Source organism: Xiphophorus couchianus, chromosome 5, assembly GCF_001444195.1.
Source record: "Xiphophorus couchianus chromosome 5, X_couchianus-1.0, whole genome shotgun sequence".
In the NCBI taxonomy this organism is placed as follows: Eukaryota; Metazoa; Chordata; class Actinopteri; order Cyprinodontiformes; family Poeciliidae; genus Xiphophorus; species Xiphophorus couchianus.
The window spans coordinates 7794665-7811270 of NC_040232.1; the positions used below are offsets into that span (position 1 = coordinate 7794665).

Here is a 16606-nt window from a genome sequence, read left to right on the forward strand (position 1 = left end):
CCAATGGCTGTTGAGGTGGGCGGAGCTTTAGGGACAACAGCGCAGGATTCAAACTGAACATGGCTGCGGAGAAAGATGTTGATGAAAGCACGCAAAATAGAAGGTAAATCAACAATATTACCGTCATTAGGTGTTTGTCAGTTCCAACACTGGAGAAGAGACAACATTTCCGAGGTTTTACGTTGAACGTTAGCTGTTTCTTATGGCAGTTTTTTTTTTTTGCGCAGTATGTCTTATGATTAGCAATAACAGGTTTCAAGAGAAGCTAACTGCATGACGTTGCGGTTAGCTTGCTAACGTTGACTTTGCCTGACTCTTATCATTAAAACGCGAGATACAGTTTTACGCGAACCCGGGTACAGTTTTTGTTTTATCTTAATGTTTACTACTATCAAAATATCTAAATGAGAAAATGCAGGTCTTATCCGTTTTAGGTAACGATCCTGATGTTAGCATTTGGCACTTCTGTGTGTAAAGGGCAGTATTTTATTTAAGGGGTCCGAAATACTTTTTGATAGCGCTACAGTTTTCTATGTAAGATAAATAAAATGACTAAAACAAGATGAAATCATTCCAAACTGAACAAATTCTTCTGAAATACAGTTTCTGATCTGGAATTACAAAATGGTTAAGTAAACCAATAATAGTTTTACTTTCCAGCAGTGGGGAAATTTATGTGTAAATGGCAGCATGCATATTCAAACTAAGGTTATATATAAAAACATAAATAGAACAATCGGAGACTGTACATTCAAAGCAAATTTACTGTAAAAAAATAATACAGTGCAGATTTTTTTTTTTAAAGCGCAATTGAGTCGGATAATTTGAAAAAATGTACAAGATATTCATCTTCGTTTGTGCATGCAATAAGCAACAGACCATAGGTTAGGTCAGGGTGTCCAAAGTGTGGCCTGGGGGCCGTTTGTGGACCTTTGGATAATTTATGTGTCTCTTGCCTGCAGGTCCAGAATGTTAGAAATTTGCCCCTCCTTTGGGGACTTTTGTTATTTTTTAGCACAAGAATTTCAATGACAAATTTAATTATTTGATGGAATGTCTTAAGCATAAAGTATTTTTTATTTTAATTTTAACTCCATTTTAAGTAGAGATATAAATACACAGTAAATTTTATTTACAAAAAAACAACATTTATTCAAATGTTTTTGAAGAAATGTCTTGTTTTTGTTGCTGGCAATAAAAAAACCCCTGAAAAAGTAACCCAAAAAGTTAGCATAGACAAAAGATAGCCACTTTGTTTCCTTAAAAAATATGTTCAATTTATTGCTGAGCAAACAGAAATAACAGCAATATTATGTGTTTTAAGCTGGAAAACAGGAATCCTAAAGTTGTGTACTTTCAACTTTAGGATTCTGGTCTATTTTGGGAAATGTTTGGACACCACTGGGTTAGCTAGAATCTTATCCCTGTTTTGTTTCTAGTATGTTTCCACTTTCTTTTTGTGAAATTGAAAATGTAAAATACATTTTTTGATTAAGATGTCGCAATCACACACACATCTCATTTTCACCTTCAGTTATCTTCCTGTCTGATTGTTGTGTGTTTCCTTCTCGGAAGCATGGTGACCCACTGTGATGAGTCGCCTGGCTCCTCTTGTTCTGTCAGACCGCCGGTCATCTTCAACCCAGATTTTTTTGTTGAGAAACTCCGCCACGAGAACCCCGAAGCATTCCTGGAACTTGTGCTCAGTAACATAACAAGGCTTATCGACCTTCCTGGGACCGAGTTCGCCCAGCTGCTTGGTGAGGATTGCCCCAAAACCCCGACAAGTGGAAATGGAGGCTTTTTCCGCTCTTTCAACTTCCTTAAGCGAAAAGGTAAAAATCACTCACGTCACATGGTCATGATGACTGTCTTTAATCAATCAACTAAATAGTTGATCAATCAACTAAATAGTTGATTGATTAAAGTGAAAAAAATAATGGATATGGAATGAGTTCTAAAAAACTGAATGTATTAGATTTTTTTAAGCTATAGAAGTTGTGCACAAACTTGGATATAATTTAAATGGTTGGTTTAAAATCTTTATCTGAGTAAAACCGGAAATTTTAATGTTAGCGTTTAACTTTTTTGTTGAGAAATTCAACAAAAAAATCATTTTTTGCTAACATTAAACTTCACATCACTTCATTGCCCCCCTTTAAAGAACAACACATTTTATATTTATTTATGTTTCACTTTGAGTCTGCTAAGCTGCATTTTTAACCTGTTCTACATTTTGTTAAAGATGTAACTGAAGTGAATCTAAAACATCACACTTGCTGCATTTCTTTTGACTCTAAATGTGCGAATTACAGAAATAAATCTGCTTAATAGAAACGTACTAATTTAGAAAAAACGTAAGTAGGATGAGGTGATTTTAAAAAGAAACATTTTTTCCAGACGTATTGAAATTAGTGGATTTTGCAAAACTGCAATAGAAATGATTTTTTCACATCACATAAGTCATGTGATCATAACTGGATGTTACCACTGGCGGAAAAGGTGAAGAAAAAGGCAACAGGAAGTGTTTGGAGGATTGTGGCACATCATGTTTTATGTTTAAGACTCATCACATGAACAAACTTATTCATTTGTGATGTTAATTTATTTTCTTTCTTGTTTTTTCAATATTAATGGAATAAAGACAAAGTTTTTCACACTGGATGTGTTGCAATTCAAAATGCAATACAACACAAAATGACATTCTTTATTTAACATGAAAGCATTATCAGACATAATCTGAAATGTTTATGTTATGTTTTCATAAAATAATTACTAAATTAGAACTTTGACTGTGTGATTAATTCATGGGTCTCCATGCTTTAACAGATAAAGCCGTCGTCTTTGGAACCACACTGACTGAGAGCTGCATCGCACAGATCTATCAGCTTATTGAGTTCCTCAGCAAAAGTAAGACATCATAAAACTCCTAGTTCTTTCATCCCAGCTTTGGACAACCTCGTCTTTCTCTGGAGTAAAAAAGGACTTCAAAACAGATAAATACATAGGAGCTTTTGTTTTATTGGTTTGATAATTTGTGTTCTTACGTACTTTCACCCCTAAGCAGTTAGTGATGAGATTATGGATCTTGGTGGTGAACTTGGAAGTTGGGAATTGGCATGCGGTCTAAATGTTTCACTGCAAATTTTTTTTTATCCCAAGGATCAATTAATCTGTTTCCCTTCCATATTTTGAATGTTTCAAATATAAAGCATGAGCGCTGTAGAAATCTGAGGTGAGCAGAGTACCCAAAAATTGTACGAGAGTAAGAGTAGCTCTATTGCAATATATGTTTACTCCAGTAAAAGTAAAAATGCCTCAAGTACGAATTAAACAGTATTTGGTCAAAAGTCTACTCAACTACTGAGTAACTGATTAAAATGTCAATCATCTAATATTTAAAAAACACATTATCAGACAGGCCAAAATATAAAGTGGAAATTTAGGTATTTTAAAGAGCAAAATGAAAATAACTACACCGTGTTCCAAATTATTATGAAAGTGATATTTTCTCAGATTTTCCTAAATGGTCAATGCAAATGATGGTCAGTATAATTTTCAAGTCATGACCTATTACAGTATAAATCCAATTTTACTGAACTAAGCTCCCCATGAGAGCAGTATTTTTTTCAAAAATAAAAAACTCAAAATGCACTGTTCCAAATTATTTTGCACAGCAGATTTTCTAAACATTTTCTGGATTATAAAGAACTGCAAACAGTCATTCTTTGAATGTGCAGCATTAAGTGGTCACATGTACTAAAATCAAAAGCTATTTCAATCAAAAACATCTTAACAGACCGAGTTACGTGTTAACATAGGACTTCTTCTTTGATATCACCTGCACAATTATTGATCCATTGAACTTGTGAGTTTGTGGAAAGTTTCTGCTTGAATTTCTTTGCAGGATGTCAGAATACTTTCCCAGAGCTGCTGTTTTGATATGAACTGCATTCCACCCTCAGATCTTCTGCTTGAGGAAACTCCAAAGGTTCTCAATAGGGTTGAGGGCAGAGGAAGATGGTGACCACACCATCAGTTTCTCCCCTTTTATGCTCACATCAGCCAATGACACAGTGGTATTCCTTGCAGCATGAGATGGTGCATTGTCATGCATGAAGATGATTTTGCTACAGAAGGTACGGCTCTTCTTTTTGAACCATGAAAGAAAGTGATCAGTCAGAAGGTCCATATACTTTCTGAGATCATTTTCACACCTTCAGGGACTCTGAAGGGGCCGACCAGCTCTCTCTCTCTCTCCCCATGATTTTGGCCCAAAGCATGACTCCACCACCTCCTTGCTGACGTCACAGTCGTGTTGGGACATCCACCACCAATCCACTACTGCGTCCATCTGGACCATCCAGGGTTGCACAGCAGTCATCAGTGAACAAGTTTGTTTGACAATTAATCTTCATGTACGGCTGGGCCCACTGCGACCGTTTCTGCTTGTGAGGTCTGGTTAGGGGGCCGATAGGTTCATGCACCGCAAGCCTCTGGAGGATCCTCCACCTTGAGCTTCAAGAGGCACCAGCAGCTTCAAATAACTGTTTGCTGCTTTGAAAGGGCAAACAGTTAAACCTATGAATTTGTCTAACAGAAATCTTCCTCATTTTGCCTTTATCTGTACAAACCCATCTTTGTTCTGAATCAGCCACAAATCTCTTCACAGTACAATAACGCTTCAGTTTTTGTTAAATATCTAATGTTTTCATATCTTGTCATACGGCACTACACTATCTGATGATTTTCGTCAGCAGAGATCCTTTCTCTTTCCCATATTGCTTGAAACCTGTGGCCTGTTTAGTAATGTGGAACATCCTTCTTACGTAGATTTTCCTTTAATTGAGCTCACCACACAAACTAATCAGCCCAGCTCTCTGAAATTAATTATAGTGATTCAAAGACACTTAAATCCAATTTGCATAATAATTTGGAACACGGTGTAATATAAATAACATAATTATAAAATAATGAAATCAGGCAAAAGAAAGATTTTCCAAGTCAGTTTCTTTCAATAAAAAACGTATGAAACTTTAACAGAGTTTGTTTATCATTTGGTGGGTAGAAAATTCAGAATTTTTACTCAAGTCAGAGTAGAAATACTTCATAATAAAATTACTCAAGTAAAAAGTGCGGCGCAGTAAAAATACTCCTAAAACAAATTTTTCCCCTAAAATGTTACTCAAGTAAATTTAACTGAGTAAGTGTAGTTAGTTACTACCCAACTCAAATTTTTTTAGACTTTGCAAATCATCTTAAATAATTGGAAAGTTCTGGAAAACTTTTGAATTTTGCAAAATGTGCAGGTATTTTGTAATGACAGACTTGCATTCAGTTCTTGTAATCTAATTACATAGATCCAAACATTCAGATTCTGACCAACAACGTCTCAGACAATTAACAACATATTCATTTTATTATATTTATTTGCTCTGCTCAAATTTGAAATGGTGCAATATTTTTCTGACTCAGATCTACATGTGGAGGGTTTGTTCCGGGTGCCGGGGAACAGCGTTCGGCAGCACGCCTTGAAGGAGCTCCTTAACGGCGGGGCGGATGTCGACCTGGAGGCCGGAGATTTTCACCCCAACGATGTTGCCTCTCTACTTAAGACTTTTCTGGGAGAGCTGCCGGAGCCTCTGCTGACACACCGACACTTCCATGTGCACCTGAAGATAGCTGGTAGGAAAATCTATGCACGTAAAGCTGTGAAAGAAATATTTAAAAATTTGACTCCTGTGGTTTTAGCCACAGAAATACGACGGCGTATTACGGCCATTTTATATGGAAGGGAAAATGGAAGAGTAAATTTCCATTAAAAAAACTAAGAAGTTTGTAGATTAATCTCTGAAATTTTATAGAAAAAAAACATGGCTATTTTCATGTTTTTTTATTTTTAAGCACATTTTTGACTTTTCAAACTCTGAAATGTCCATTTTTGTTTTCTAAAAATTTCTGAGATTCATTTCAAAATTTCTGAAATTTTTCAGCAAAGTTTCTGAGGTTTAATGCAGCGTATTCTTGACTTTCCAAAGTGAGAAATTTCCAAGGTTTTTTCTAGAGATTTTCAGAGTTTTTAAAGCAAATATTCAACTGTTCAAAGTCAGAAATTTTTATGTTTTTTTTTCTTGAAAATTTATAAATTTTTGTGGCAAATGTTTGACTTTTCAAACTCAGAAAATTCCAAGTTTTTCTCTAAAACATTTCTGAGATTAATCTCAATTTCGGAGGGTTTTCTAGAAAATATCTGAGTGTTTTAATCCTTTTTTATCTCCAATGATATGCTGTCATACAGAAATAATGGACGTTTACATTTTAAACTAATTTTCTTCCAGACATGACTCTGTTTGATGAAAAAGGAAATAAAACAGCGGTTCCAAACAAGGAGCGTCAGATTGAGGCCCTGCAGCTCCTCTTCCTGTTGTTACCGCAGGCCAACCGCTCGCTGCTCAAACTGCTGCTGGACCTGCTCTACCACACCGCCAAGCAGCAGGACAAGAACAAGATGTCTGCCTACAACCTGGCGCTCATGTTTGCCCCGCATGTCCTCTGGCCCAGACATGTAAGATGGGATATATATCCAAATCATTTCCATCCTATATAACCCTTTAAGACCACATTTGGACAGATTTCTGGGAAAACAAATAAGTTTTTCTTTGTTTTGGCTTTCATCCACACAAAAACTCAGTTTGATGTCCCTAAAAATGATTATTTCTAAAAACTCTGTATTTGTGTTTGTGTGTTTATTTGTGGAAAATTGAGATTTAGTGCCAAATAACACACCAATATATCCACATACTTGCTTTGACATGATTTCCCATCGACATTTTCTAGTGTTTTAGTAACTTTATATGTTGTTAAACTTTTAATTATAGTTCAATATATATACATCTATCCACATAAATGAACTTCCTGGCGCCATGTTTAATTCCTAACAGGAAGTGGTGGCCGTTTTGAAGCAATCTGATGCGTTGACACATTTTAGTTTTGTGCTACACTGCCCTCTATGGGTTTGGCATGTTTAAAACAACGCTCAGGGGGGCGGAAGTCTATATGAATGAAAGCTTTTCTGAAATGGATCCTGTGCGTACTAACTTACTTTTTAAACTATTTGACAGGGATATTTGTTTTTATAAAGACCTGGTTACATGTGCATAAGGCCTAAATATCACATTTTCTACACATTTTAGCATTAAAACATTGACAGGTTCTCTTTAGTGCTGCAGTTTGTTGTTTTTTGACTTTTTCTCCTGCCTTCAGATGACAGCCGGCGACCTTAAAGACAATTTGAAGAAACTGAACAGCAGCATGGCCTTCCTCATCAAGCATTCACAGAAGCTCTTCAGGGTGATTGGCTTCTACACACTCTGCAGAGTAATCTTTTCTTATTAGTGAACTGGAGGTTGAAAAAATTAATCGTGATTAATCGATTATAGGAATAAATATCAAGTAGTTTAATAATTGATTAATCATTATCTGGAGTATGCAGACTTTAAAAATTAGGATTTGCTGAAAGAACAACACAATCAGAGCAGTAATTAGGTCAAAACTGTACAAAAACATATAAATTTAGCATTTAAGACAAAAACTTTCTTTGTACTGCAATATCTTTTACCCAGAACTCGTCAAGTTGTATTTGACGAGTGTAATAGTACTCCTCAAGTATTATGCACTTTTTCTATCATCTATTAATCCAAAAAATAATCAGATTAAAGACAGTATTTTCTTTTAGTTGCAGATGAATCCATTGCTACAAATGATCAAGTGTTCACTAAGTAACATAAGGAATAATATTTAAATTTATGATTTTGAAAAAGCAACTGAGTTATTTGCATATTTTAATGCATTTCTGAATAGAATAGAATAGAATAGAATTACTTTATTCATCCCAGCAGGGAAATTATTTCGCAGTTACAGCAGCATAGAGACAAGACACACAACAACCACCACTGAGTAGCAATTGTAGACAAGACAAAATAAAAATAAAATATAACATGCTGTCAATATAAAAAGCAACTTAAGAGCAGTCCTTGCAAGGATTCAAAAAATGCAGATAAAGTATGTATATGTAAATATATGTACAGCAAGTGTGCCACAGTGCAGTTGTGCAAAATTGGACTGATTAGTGCAGAACAATGATTTAGCTTTTATTGTACAGTGAGATGGCATGTGGCAGGAAGGATTTCCTGTATCCTGTATTCCTGTGATACTGTCTGTCCACTATGTGGTGGAGAGGGTGCTGTTTATTGTCCATAATAGACAGAACCTTCTTCAGTGTCCTCCTCTCCACCACAGTTTCCAGGGACTCCAGCCTTAGTCCCAGTACAGAGCCAGCTTTCCTGATGATTTTGTCTAGTCTATTAGAAAGTATATAAGAAAAAACTTAAGTGGTTAAATGGAAAAACCTGGAGAACTTACCTCTTTTTTTTAATCTGATGAATCGTCAGAATAATCTATAAAATAATCGGTAGAATAATTGATTACCTACACAATTGATAGTTCCAGCCCTGAGTGAATTAGTGATCCAGCATGTTGACAAGTTGAAAACAAAACCAAACAGAATTTACTAGAAACATGTGGCTTATCTGTTCCTCTCCTCACTAACTTTCTGATTATTGTCACTTTTTCAGGCTCCAGTCTATTTGAGGGAATATGCCAGGGTCCATTTTAACGGAACCAAGGTTCTGCAGACTAAGGTGAGCTTAACGTTTCTTAGTTTTACTGTTTTAAACGAGTTTCAGCAGCGATGTCAGCTTTTTGAAGAGGCAAATTTTTCTCTTATTCTTTTTATTTTGTCTGTTGAAGATTTTCAAACAAAAATAATTATCCATTCTGCTCAAATATAAATGTACATTTTACAAAATGGTGGCAAGACAAAAGATGTCCTCTTCAGACTTTGATTGTACTTTGCCAGTATTTTAAGGGTAAAAGTAGTAAAAAAGAGAAATTAAGTCAATTAATTATTTTTAATAACTATATTATTAAATATAATAATAATATAGTATTATATACTATATTTTAAACCACCGCTTTTAAACCACCATGGATTGTGTTGGTTTAAAAGCGTAGTAACACCAAGTCAGGATGTCATACAGCTGTTAGTGACGATGTAACTTGTCATATGGCTGTTTAAACAAAAGCGCATGTCTGCTGATCCGTCAAGACGCCGTTCTAAGAATTTTCTGATTTGTTTTTAAATGTAAAGCTTGAGCTTCCTGTTTGAAGTGTGATTTTTTTTTTTTCTCCGTTTGGTCTCAGGATGACCTGGAGCTGCTGGCTGTCAGCGGCTCTCCTGCCCAGCGGACGTCGCCGCCTCTGAAGCGGACAGCTGGTTCGGGCCGCGCTGTGCAGGAGCAGAGTCAGTCACCGGCTCTGCAGTACACAGAGGAGGCCCTGAAGGAGCTGTTCAGACACGTTCACCAGAACATGCCCGACTCTGCCAAGAAGAAGAAACTTGTCCGACAGGTTGAGTTGGGAAAACTTTTTGTTGTGACTATGTGTCCAAAAACACAAAATTCAAAAATCTAAAAACTTAAGACTTCAAAGTGATCAAAGCAAAAGTGAATTCAATTCAAATAGACACTTGATGCACCGTGGGTTTCTGGCTTACGGAGTTCCAAAAAGACCAAAAGTCAAGAATGCAGTTCTTGCTTTATTCCATAATTTAGGCAAATAAGTTACAGGATTCTGCTGCTTTTCCTGCTCTGATTGTCTCACCTGTTCACTGACAGACAGAGGACCCTAATCCTCACCCTAAACCATGTGACCACCCATGTGCATAATGAGCTTCCTAAATCCTATGTATTCATACTGTGAAACACCCAAGTCCCAAACTGAAATTAATTAACTAACTCAATGAATTACTAGCCAAAAACCTTGTTCTAAATAACTAAAGTTAAACAAAAATTCTAAATCAACCAGAAAATAAGCAAATAAAAATAAACCAAATAATGTAAATTAAAAGATTTAACTGAAAATGGAGAAATAGCTCATACACGTTTGTTTTTTAGACTCTTTCTGCTTAGAACAGGAGTCTGCAATATTTTCAACTGAAAGAGACATTTTCCTCTACTTCCATCCTGTAAATGTTACATAATCTTTTGAAGAAAGACTTTATAGTTTTTGAAAAATATCTACTAAAGAAAATTTGTTCTTATGTTTGAAGAACTATCATTTTATTTGTGATATTGTGATAGTTTGTGGTAGTATTGTGATAACGATAAAAGTCACGATAAGAACTATTTATTACATCTTTTTAAGGTAATTGTTTGTTTCAGTAATTGTAGCCCCAAAACACACATTTCTGCTCTTGAATGCTTCTTTAGGACACAACTTGCATAAAGAAGTGTGATTTGTGTCACTAAACTGCACACAAAATGAATAATTTCATTTTTATTTATAATTATTAAAACTTACTGAACAAACAATGGAGAAAATAGTAAAATAGACACTAAGTCCAACAATATGAACAGTGTTAGGGTTTTGAAAATGATAAATCAAAATTCTTTATCATGATAAACGTGATAAATGCCCACCCCTACATTTTATTTCTGTTTTTAGATTATAAAACAAAAGACAACATTTTTGCCATAAAGTGGATGGATAAATTTTCTTCTACTGGATATTGATATTTTTGGAAAATGCTAGAAAACGATTCCTTATTTTATTTCCCCTAAAGTTTATTTACATATAATTAACGTCTGTGAGCTCTTGAAACTAAAGCCAAAATTTTGATCTGGGTGCAAAATGTTGCTATATGAAGGAGGGTCGAAACGATTAATCGTGATTAATCGTTTATTGTAAAAATTGTCAACTCATTTACTAATCAATTAATCATTAACTAGAGTATAAACAAGGAATTAAATTATTTGGTTTTTTTTACATCTCTTAATGTATTTCTAATATTGTATTTAAAAAAGTGCTTATTGAAAAATGTAGGTTGTGCCGATTTTTAAATCTGATTAATTGTCAAAATAGGTGGTTGTATTGATTATAACAATAATCGTTAGTTGCAGTAACTGATGCCCTAATGTAAAGATGATTTTTGATTTGGGAAATGAACAAAGTTTCCATCCAATGAGGAAAAACGTATATAAATAAATTTTACTGGTTATTTTAGTGTCATTCTTTTGTGAATATTTACTACTATTATTACTATTTACAAATACCCCATCAAATTTTTTTTAAAACGCTCAAACCTGCATTTGTTGTTATATCTTTACTATTTTATTACTTTTTGCCAAATTTATTAATGTCCACTGTGAAAGGTCCAAAGAGCCGCAGGTTGCAGATCCCTGGCTTAGAATGGAAACATAAAGCTGGCTGCTCATCATGCAGCCAAACTTTGTCTGTTTGGATATTTCTGATCTTTGTGTTTCTGTCCAGCTCGTCAAACAGACTCATTCAGGAACATCTAGCGAGGATCATCTGCTCCCTCCAGCCGCCAGTAAGAAGCATCCTCGTTCCCGCTCCTTTGGTGGCTTTATCAAGGTAAGAAATCTGCATCTTGTCTTTTCGCAACCATAAACGTCAGGATGTATTTTTATTGCTGGACAAACTCAAAGTTTGATGTGTTCCTTATCCTTCATGATGCTGTTTGTTCTCTGATTTTTCTCTAGCAAAACCTATGAGAACAGCTGCCTTTATGCTGAGAATCTTTTTTCACTAATTAGATACGGCTGGACAATAAATCATTAACTATATACGTATATATGTATATGGTGATAAACACATAATAAATATCAATAGATAATATGTCTGATAGGTTCACTGAACTCTGATCCAGAACCACATGGCATTCTGGGAGATGTAGGCAGAGGAAAGACTTTAGCTGCTCAACTTCTCTCTGCTAGCTAAGCAAAGTGTGTGGAATTACTCTTTGGTTACCTAGCAACTCACTCATTCTTTGGTTACTTAGCAACACCTTGTTGAGTAACTGGCGCAGCAGCAGTTTCAGGTTTCTCCACCATGCCTCATAACTGCTTAAAGATGGAAGAGTGAAAATTGTGGATAAAACTGGAAAGATCACACCACCAGTTTGGTAGTATTTCAGATATATATATATATATAAAAAAAAGAATTATTGATATAATACGCTTAATACATTTTTCAGCCATGTTGTTCAGCCCTACATTTAGATTATTTCTGAAGGCAAAAAGTTGCATTTTGGTTCAAGGTTTAATATAAATGAATACCACACTTTTCAAATATTTATTTAATGTTTTTTTCCCCCCTTCTTTGCAATTGTTCTGTATTTCGTGTTGGCCTTTGGTTTTAAACCCCAATAAAATACATTGTGTGTGACATAGTTGTGTTTGTAATGTGACAAAATGTGGAAACATTGCATTGTACTAAAGAAGCAATACACATTCAGTTATATTGTAAAGAACATAATTTTACTAAATAGTTGACTTATTTTACAAATATTTTTCCTTTTTAATCATAAATTCTGGTGTTATTTGCTTTTTACTCGTTTCTGTGTTACTAGCGAAAAGCTCGAGGCGAGCAGATGAGAGAGAGACACATCTCACCTGAAGCTGCTGGAAAAAAACTAGGAAAAGAAAATATCCTCCTCCAGTCGGTGAGCTTTGAGTTTCCAAATGTTTACCACTCTGTAATAATGTGAAGCATTGTAGTTCGTCATCCACCAGGGGGCACTGTGACAACATCTCTACATACCGTTATCTTTGTTTTCATGCTTTACAGGTGAACAGTCCGTCAGCCGGTTCTGTCATGGGGAAAGCAGGACTTGTAGTTAAAAATCCAGATTTCATCTTTCACAAAAACAAACCTCTCAAGGTTTCTAAGGTATGACAAACTCAAACCTGTTTATTCTACGAAACACAGAAACTTTTGATGTTTTCATGGTTTCTAAAGTTTGTCCCCAACACACTCAGAAAGGAAGAAGTACGTTTAGGATTTTTGAGATAATACAGATTGGATTTTCATTGCTTGAGTTTTTAAAATTGTATAGTTTTTATCTACAATAGATCAAAACATTTGATTGACTCTTTATTGTAAAAGTTAAATCTATAGCCATAAAGTGTGACAAGATGTAGAGCTTTTGGCTTCAATCTCTTCTTCTTCAGTTCTGATGGATTTTCTTGGGAAAAATTGGACGCTCAATTTTTCTTGGAAAAAAAAAAGACTCACTAAAAATCCCAAACAATCAGAAGGAAGACGCATCAGAGATGAACTTTTTCTCCACAAGTAACCCTGGAGTATGAAAATTTATCAGATAAGACGAACTGGGTTAAAATTAGCTGCTCCTTTGTTCCCTACAACATGTTCAAGCCGATAGAATCGGTTTGATTTTTGGCTAAAATTGCGACATTTGTTACATTTTCAGCTGCTCTGTCTCACATGATCTAAACTAATTGAAAAACCTGTTCCCCTCCTCACCTGTGGTGGTGCTGCACTGAAGGAAACGACACAAAAACCTCTGAAGAAGACATGAGCGCAACTTTTTTCTTTGCAAAATGTAAACAAAAATGAAATAGCGTCAGATTTTTAATGTTTGTAGGATTTCTCTTTTGTCTGATAAAAGACCGTGAGCCATTTCTCCTTCCAGCGTTAGACTCTTGTGGCTCGTTTTGATTGTATTTACCCAGAATGCTCTGCTCTATAGTCCACTTCCTGCTTTTGGAGCGGTCTCCAGTACAGTTCACGTCAACCGATCCGAGGCCTACGATTTCAGTCTTCATCAGAGTTCGATTGTGATTTTCTAAACAAATAAACTGGATTTAGTTTAAAGCAGAATGAACCCTAAATACAGTATATATTTGGAAAAACATTCCCAGACATTATATTGTTTGTTTGTTCAGGTTGTAACTATTGTTTTGTGACTGTGGATCATATGCTGTTTGAAAGTTTGACCTGATGTGTAATTTAAACTCCTGCTTCTCTTTTCTCGGCAGGACTCTCCCTCCGCCTCCAGGATGTGTTTCTCTCCGGCTCAGGAAGTGTCAATATGAACCAAGATTGGACTGGGACAGTATCAAACAGCCATTACACATGTGAATATTTAGGTTGTGTCCAGCTGTGACTAATGTCAGATTGAGCCATTTAAAGTGGTACAAATAGTTATACAGGTTTGCATGTTTTATTTAGAATGACAACATTTTAGGAATGCTTACAGATTAGAGTCGTAACAATACATGACGAATATCAGCAGCTAGCGGATTAGCTTCAGGGTTCTGCTATATAAAGGAAAACCACTGACACTCTGAAAAACGCAGAATATATATAAATGTTGTAGAAATTGTTTTATATATACAGTGCGTCTTTTTTTTTTAATGGGAATTGTGTAATTTTGGGAGCAGTTTGTGAAAGTGAGATGATTGATCCAATGTCAGTTAGCTTTACACTTTGTTTTTTTGAGACATCCTACACTGAAAATTGAGACCGGAGCTCCAACTTTAAAAAAGATTTGTTAATTAGTCACCAATAATTGAATGAAGTTTATCAAGCTTACATTATTTACATTTGTTTAACTTGAAAATACATAATAAACTTAATAAATTAACTTGGGTAAGCTTAATTTGATTATTGGTGACTAATTAGTTTAAATATATTTAAGTTATATTTCCTGTTCTCTTTTTTCAGTGTAATTTTTAAACGTTTTAGTTGAGCTCTTACCACCGCTCTCCCTAAATGCTGTTCAATGAGAACATCAACTGTTGTATTTTAATGGAACATCAAATGTAACATTACCTTTATTTTGAGGTGTTTTATTTATTTTTATTTGGGTTCATTGATGACAGGAAGTTATTTTTGCCTGATGGAGTTTGGAGGATTTGTTGTTGGCTTAAGTGGAAGTTGAAGGGAGGGATTTTTTCCCACCAGTTTGAGCAGAAATGAACAAAAAGCACAACAGGTGATGATTGGGTAAAGCAAACACAAAAGAAAGTAAATTGATGATCAGATTGTTGATTTTTACCTTTGCAGAATCATTAACACTTTTGTTTTTTGTTCTGAAATAAGGCGTGGTTTTTGTGTGTTTTCAGACTTTATGACATGATGGCGTATTAGGACCATTATATGTAGAACAAAAAAAAAGAGCAAAATTTCCACCAAAAAACTTAAAACTTTATAGAAAACAAAAAACTTGAACATTTCTGAGCTTGAAAAGATGAATATTTTCTGATTTTTTTTTTAGATTAATCAAATAAATTTTCTAGAGAGAACTTTTGACACTAAGAAAATTTCCAAAAGTAAAAAATTTTTTTATTTGGAACTGAGAAATTTCCACTATTATCTTTCTAGACAATTTCTGAGATTAATCTCAAAGTTTAGGATTTTATGTTCCCTAGCAAAAATTTGACATTTCAAACTCAGAATTTTAACATTTTTGTCTAGAAAATGTAAATATTTCTGAGTTTTTTGTGTGTGCAAATTTTCAACTCTGAAATTTTCAAGTTTCTTCAAAAGAAATTTCTGAGATCAATCTCAAACCTTTGGCGTCTTTTTCCTAGCAAATATTTGACTTTTCAAACTAAGAAATTTCCTTGTTTTTTCTATAAAACTTCTTAGTTTTCACTTTGAACTTTTCAAATTCTGAATTTTTAAATTTTTTTCAAGAAAATTTCTGATATCTCAAAATTAGAGTTTTTTTCTAGGAAATTTTTAACTTGTCAAACTGAGAAATTTTATTAGTTTGAAAAGAAATTTTTTTTGGTGGAAATGTACTTTTTTCACTCTACATTTGCCCCAATATACCGTCGTAGATAGACACTGACACGGCCTCTCCTCTAAACCCCCAGATCTCCACTAGTTCTCCCTAGCAGTATTTTCCTTAAAATACTAAAAGTGATTTCTGTTTGGAGGCCACGTTACAGTAACCTGTGATTTATCATGTGATGGAGCCACGTTTCTCCTTTAAGATTGATTCTCTTACCTGAACTGGAAATGTGCTGCTGTTGTATCTTGTTTGAGTTTTTGGACGCTCTGAGGAAGCAGGAAAGATGGATTGATGAAAGTGATGAAGGGCTGAACCTGACAGAAGGACAATAATATACCTCATTTATCTGGGTTTGGATGCCTTGTTCTTTTTTCTAGACGTACATCGGTTTTATTTTGAGAATTAAACTGATATTTATCTGTTGTCTCAAGATAAATTTTTGGTTGTGAAGAGGCTGGGTTTTGGGATTCACTTTGGGTTTAATTTCTGGAATCATTTCTTAGTAAGAGAAACATGTTCAGTCTTTAAAACTGTTACATTGTGCTGTGAAGTATTATTTTTAAGTTGCACATAAACACTCAGAGTAAACTTGTTACATTTCCTCTGGCCTGCGAGGAAATTTAGAAGAAATGTGGAGATAAGTGACATTTTAATTTAATTTTTTCAATTACTACACTTTTTTTATTTTATTGTTTGGATGCTAACAGGTCACTTTAATAATATTCTGTTTGGTTTGTCCAAGCACAACACTCCCAATATTGTGTTGAATTAACCTGTGACTTCTCCTACGTGGTTTTAACTGTGGTTACATGTTTTTGTAATTTTTTCTATGTAAAATAAGCTAACCTTGTACAGAGTGTTCCTTAGTAAGCCATCTGTTTGGATTAAATTTTTTCATCTTCTAACAAACAGCGTTTTGTGAGT

At 34.7% G+C, this 16606-nt stretch overlaps 1 protein-coding gene across 1 annotated transcript; it reads left to right on the forward strand.

Moving 5' to 3' along the window:
* On the forward strand, positions 1-16591 carry arhgap19 (Rho GTPase activating protein 19). Its single transcript, XM_028016133.1, has 12 exons — positions 1-103; positions 1576-1835; positions 2830-2910; positions 5476-5685; positions 6339-6565; positions 7264-7350; positions 8634-8699; positions 9262-9468; positions 11389-11493; positions 12491-12583; positions 12709-12810; positions 13920-16591. Exons 1-12 carry the CDS (start codon positions 60-62, stop codon positions 13974-13976), a joined length of 1539 nt encoding a protein of 512 aa, XP_027871934.1. The 5' UTR covers positions 1-59; the 3' UTR covers positions 13977-16591.
* Positions 16592-16606: the final 15 nt, after the last annotated feature.

Excerpts from the sequence above, each read along its gene's own strand:
- arhgap19 (XM_028016133.1), top strand. The coding sequence starts at position 60 with ATGGCTGCGGAGAAAGATGTTGATGAAAGCACGCAAAATAGAAG. Across the intron at positions 8,700-9,261 it reads CCAAGGTTCTGCAGACTAAG|GATGACCTGGAGCTGCTGGC; the intron begins GTGAGCTTAACG and ends GTTTGGTCTCAG. Across the intron at positions 12,811-13,919 it reads AACCTCTCAAGGTTTCTAAG|GACTCTCCCTCCGCCTCCAG; the intron begins GTATGACAAACT and ends TTTTCTCGGCAG.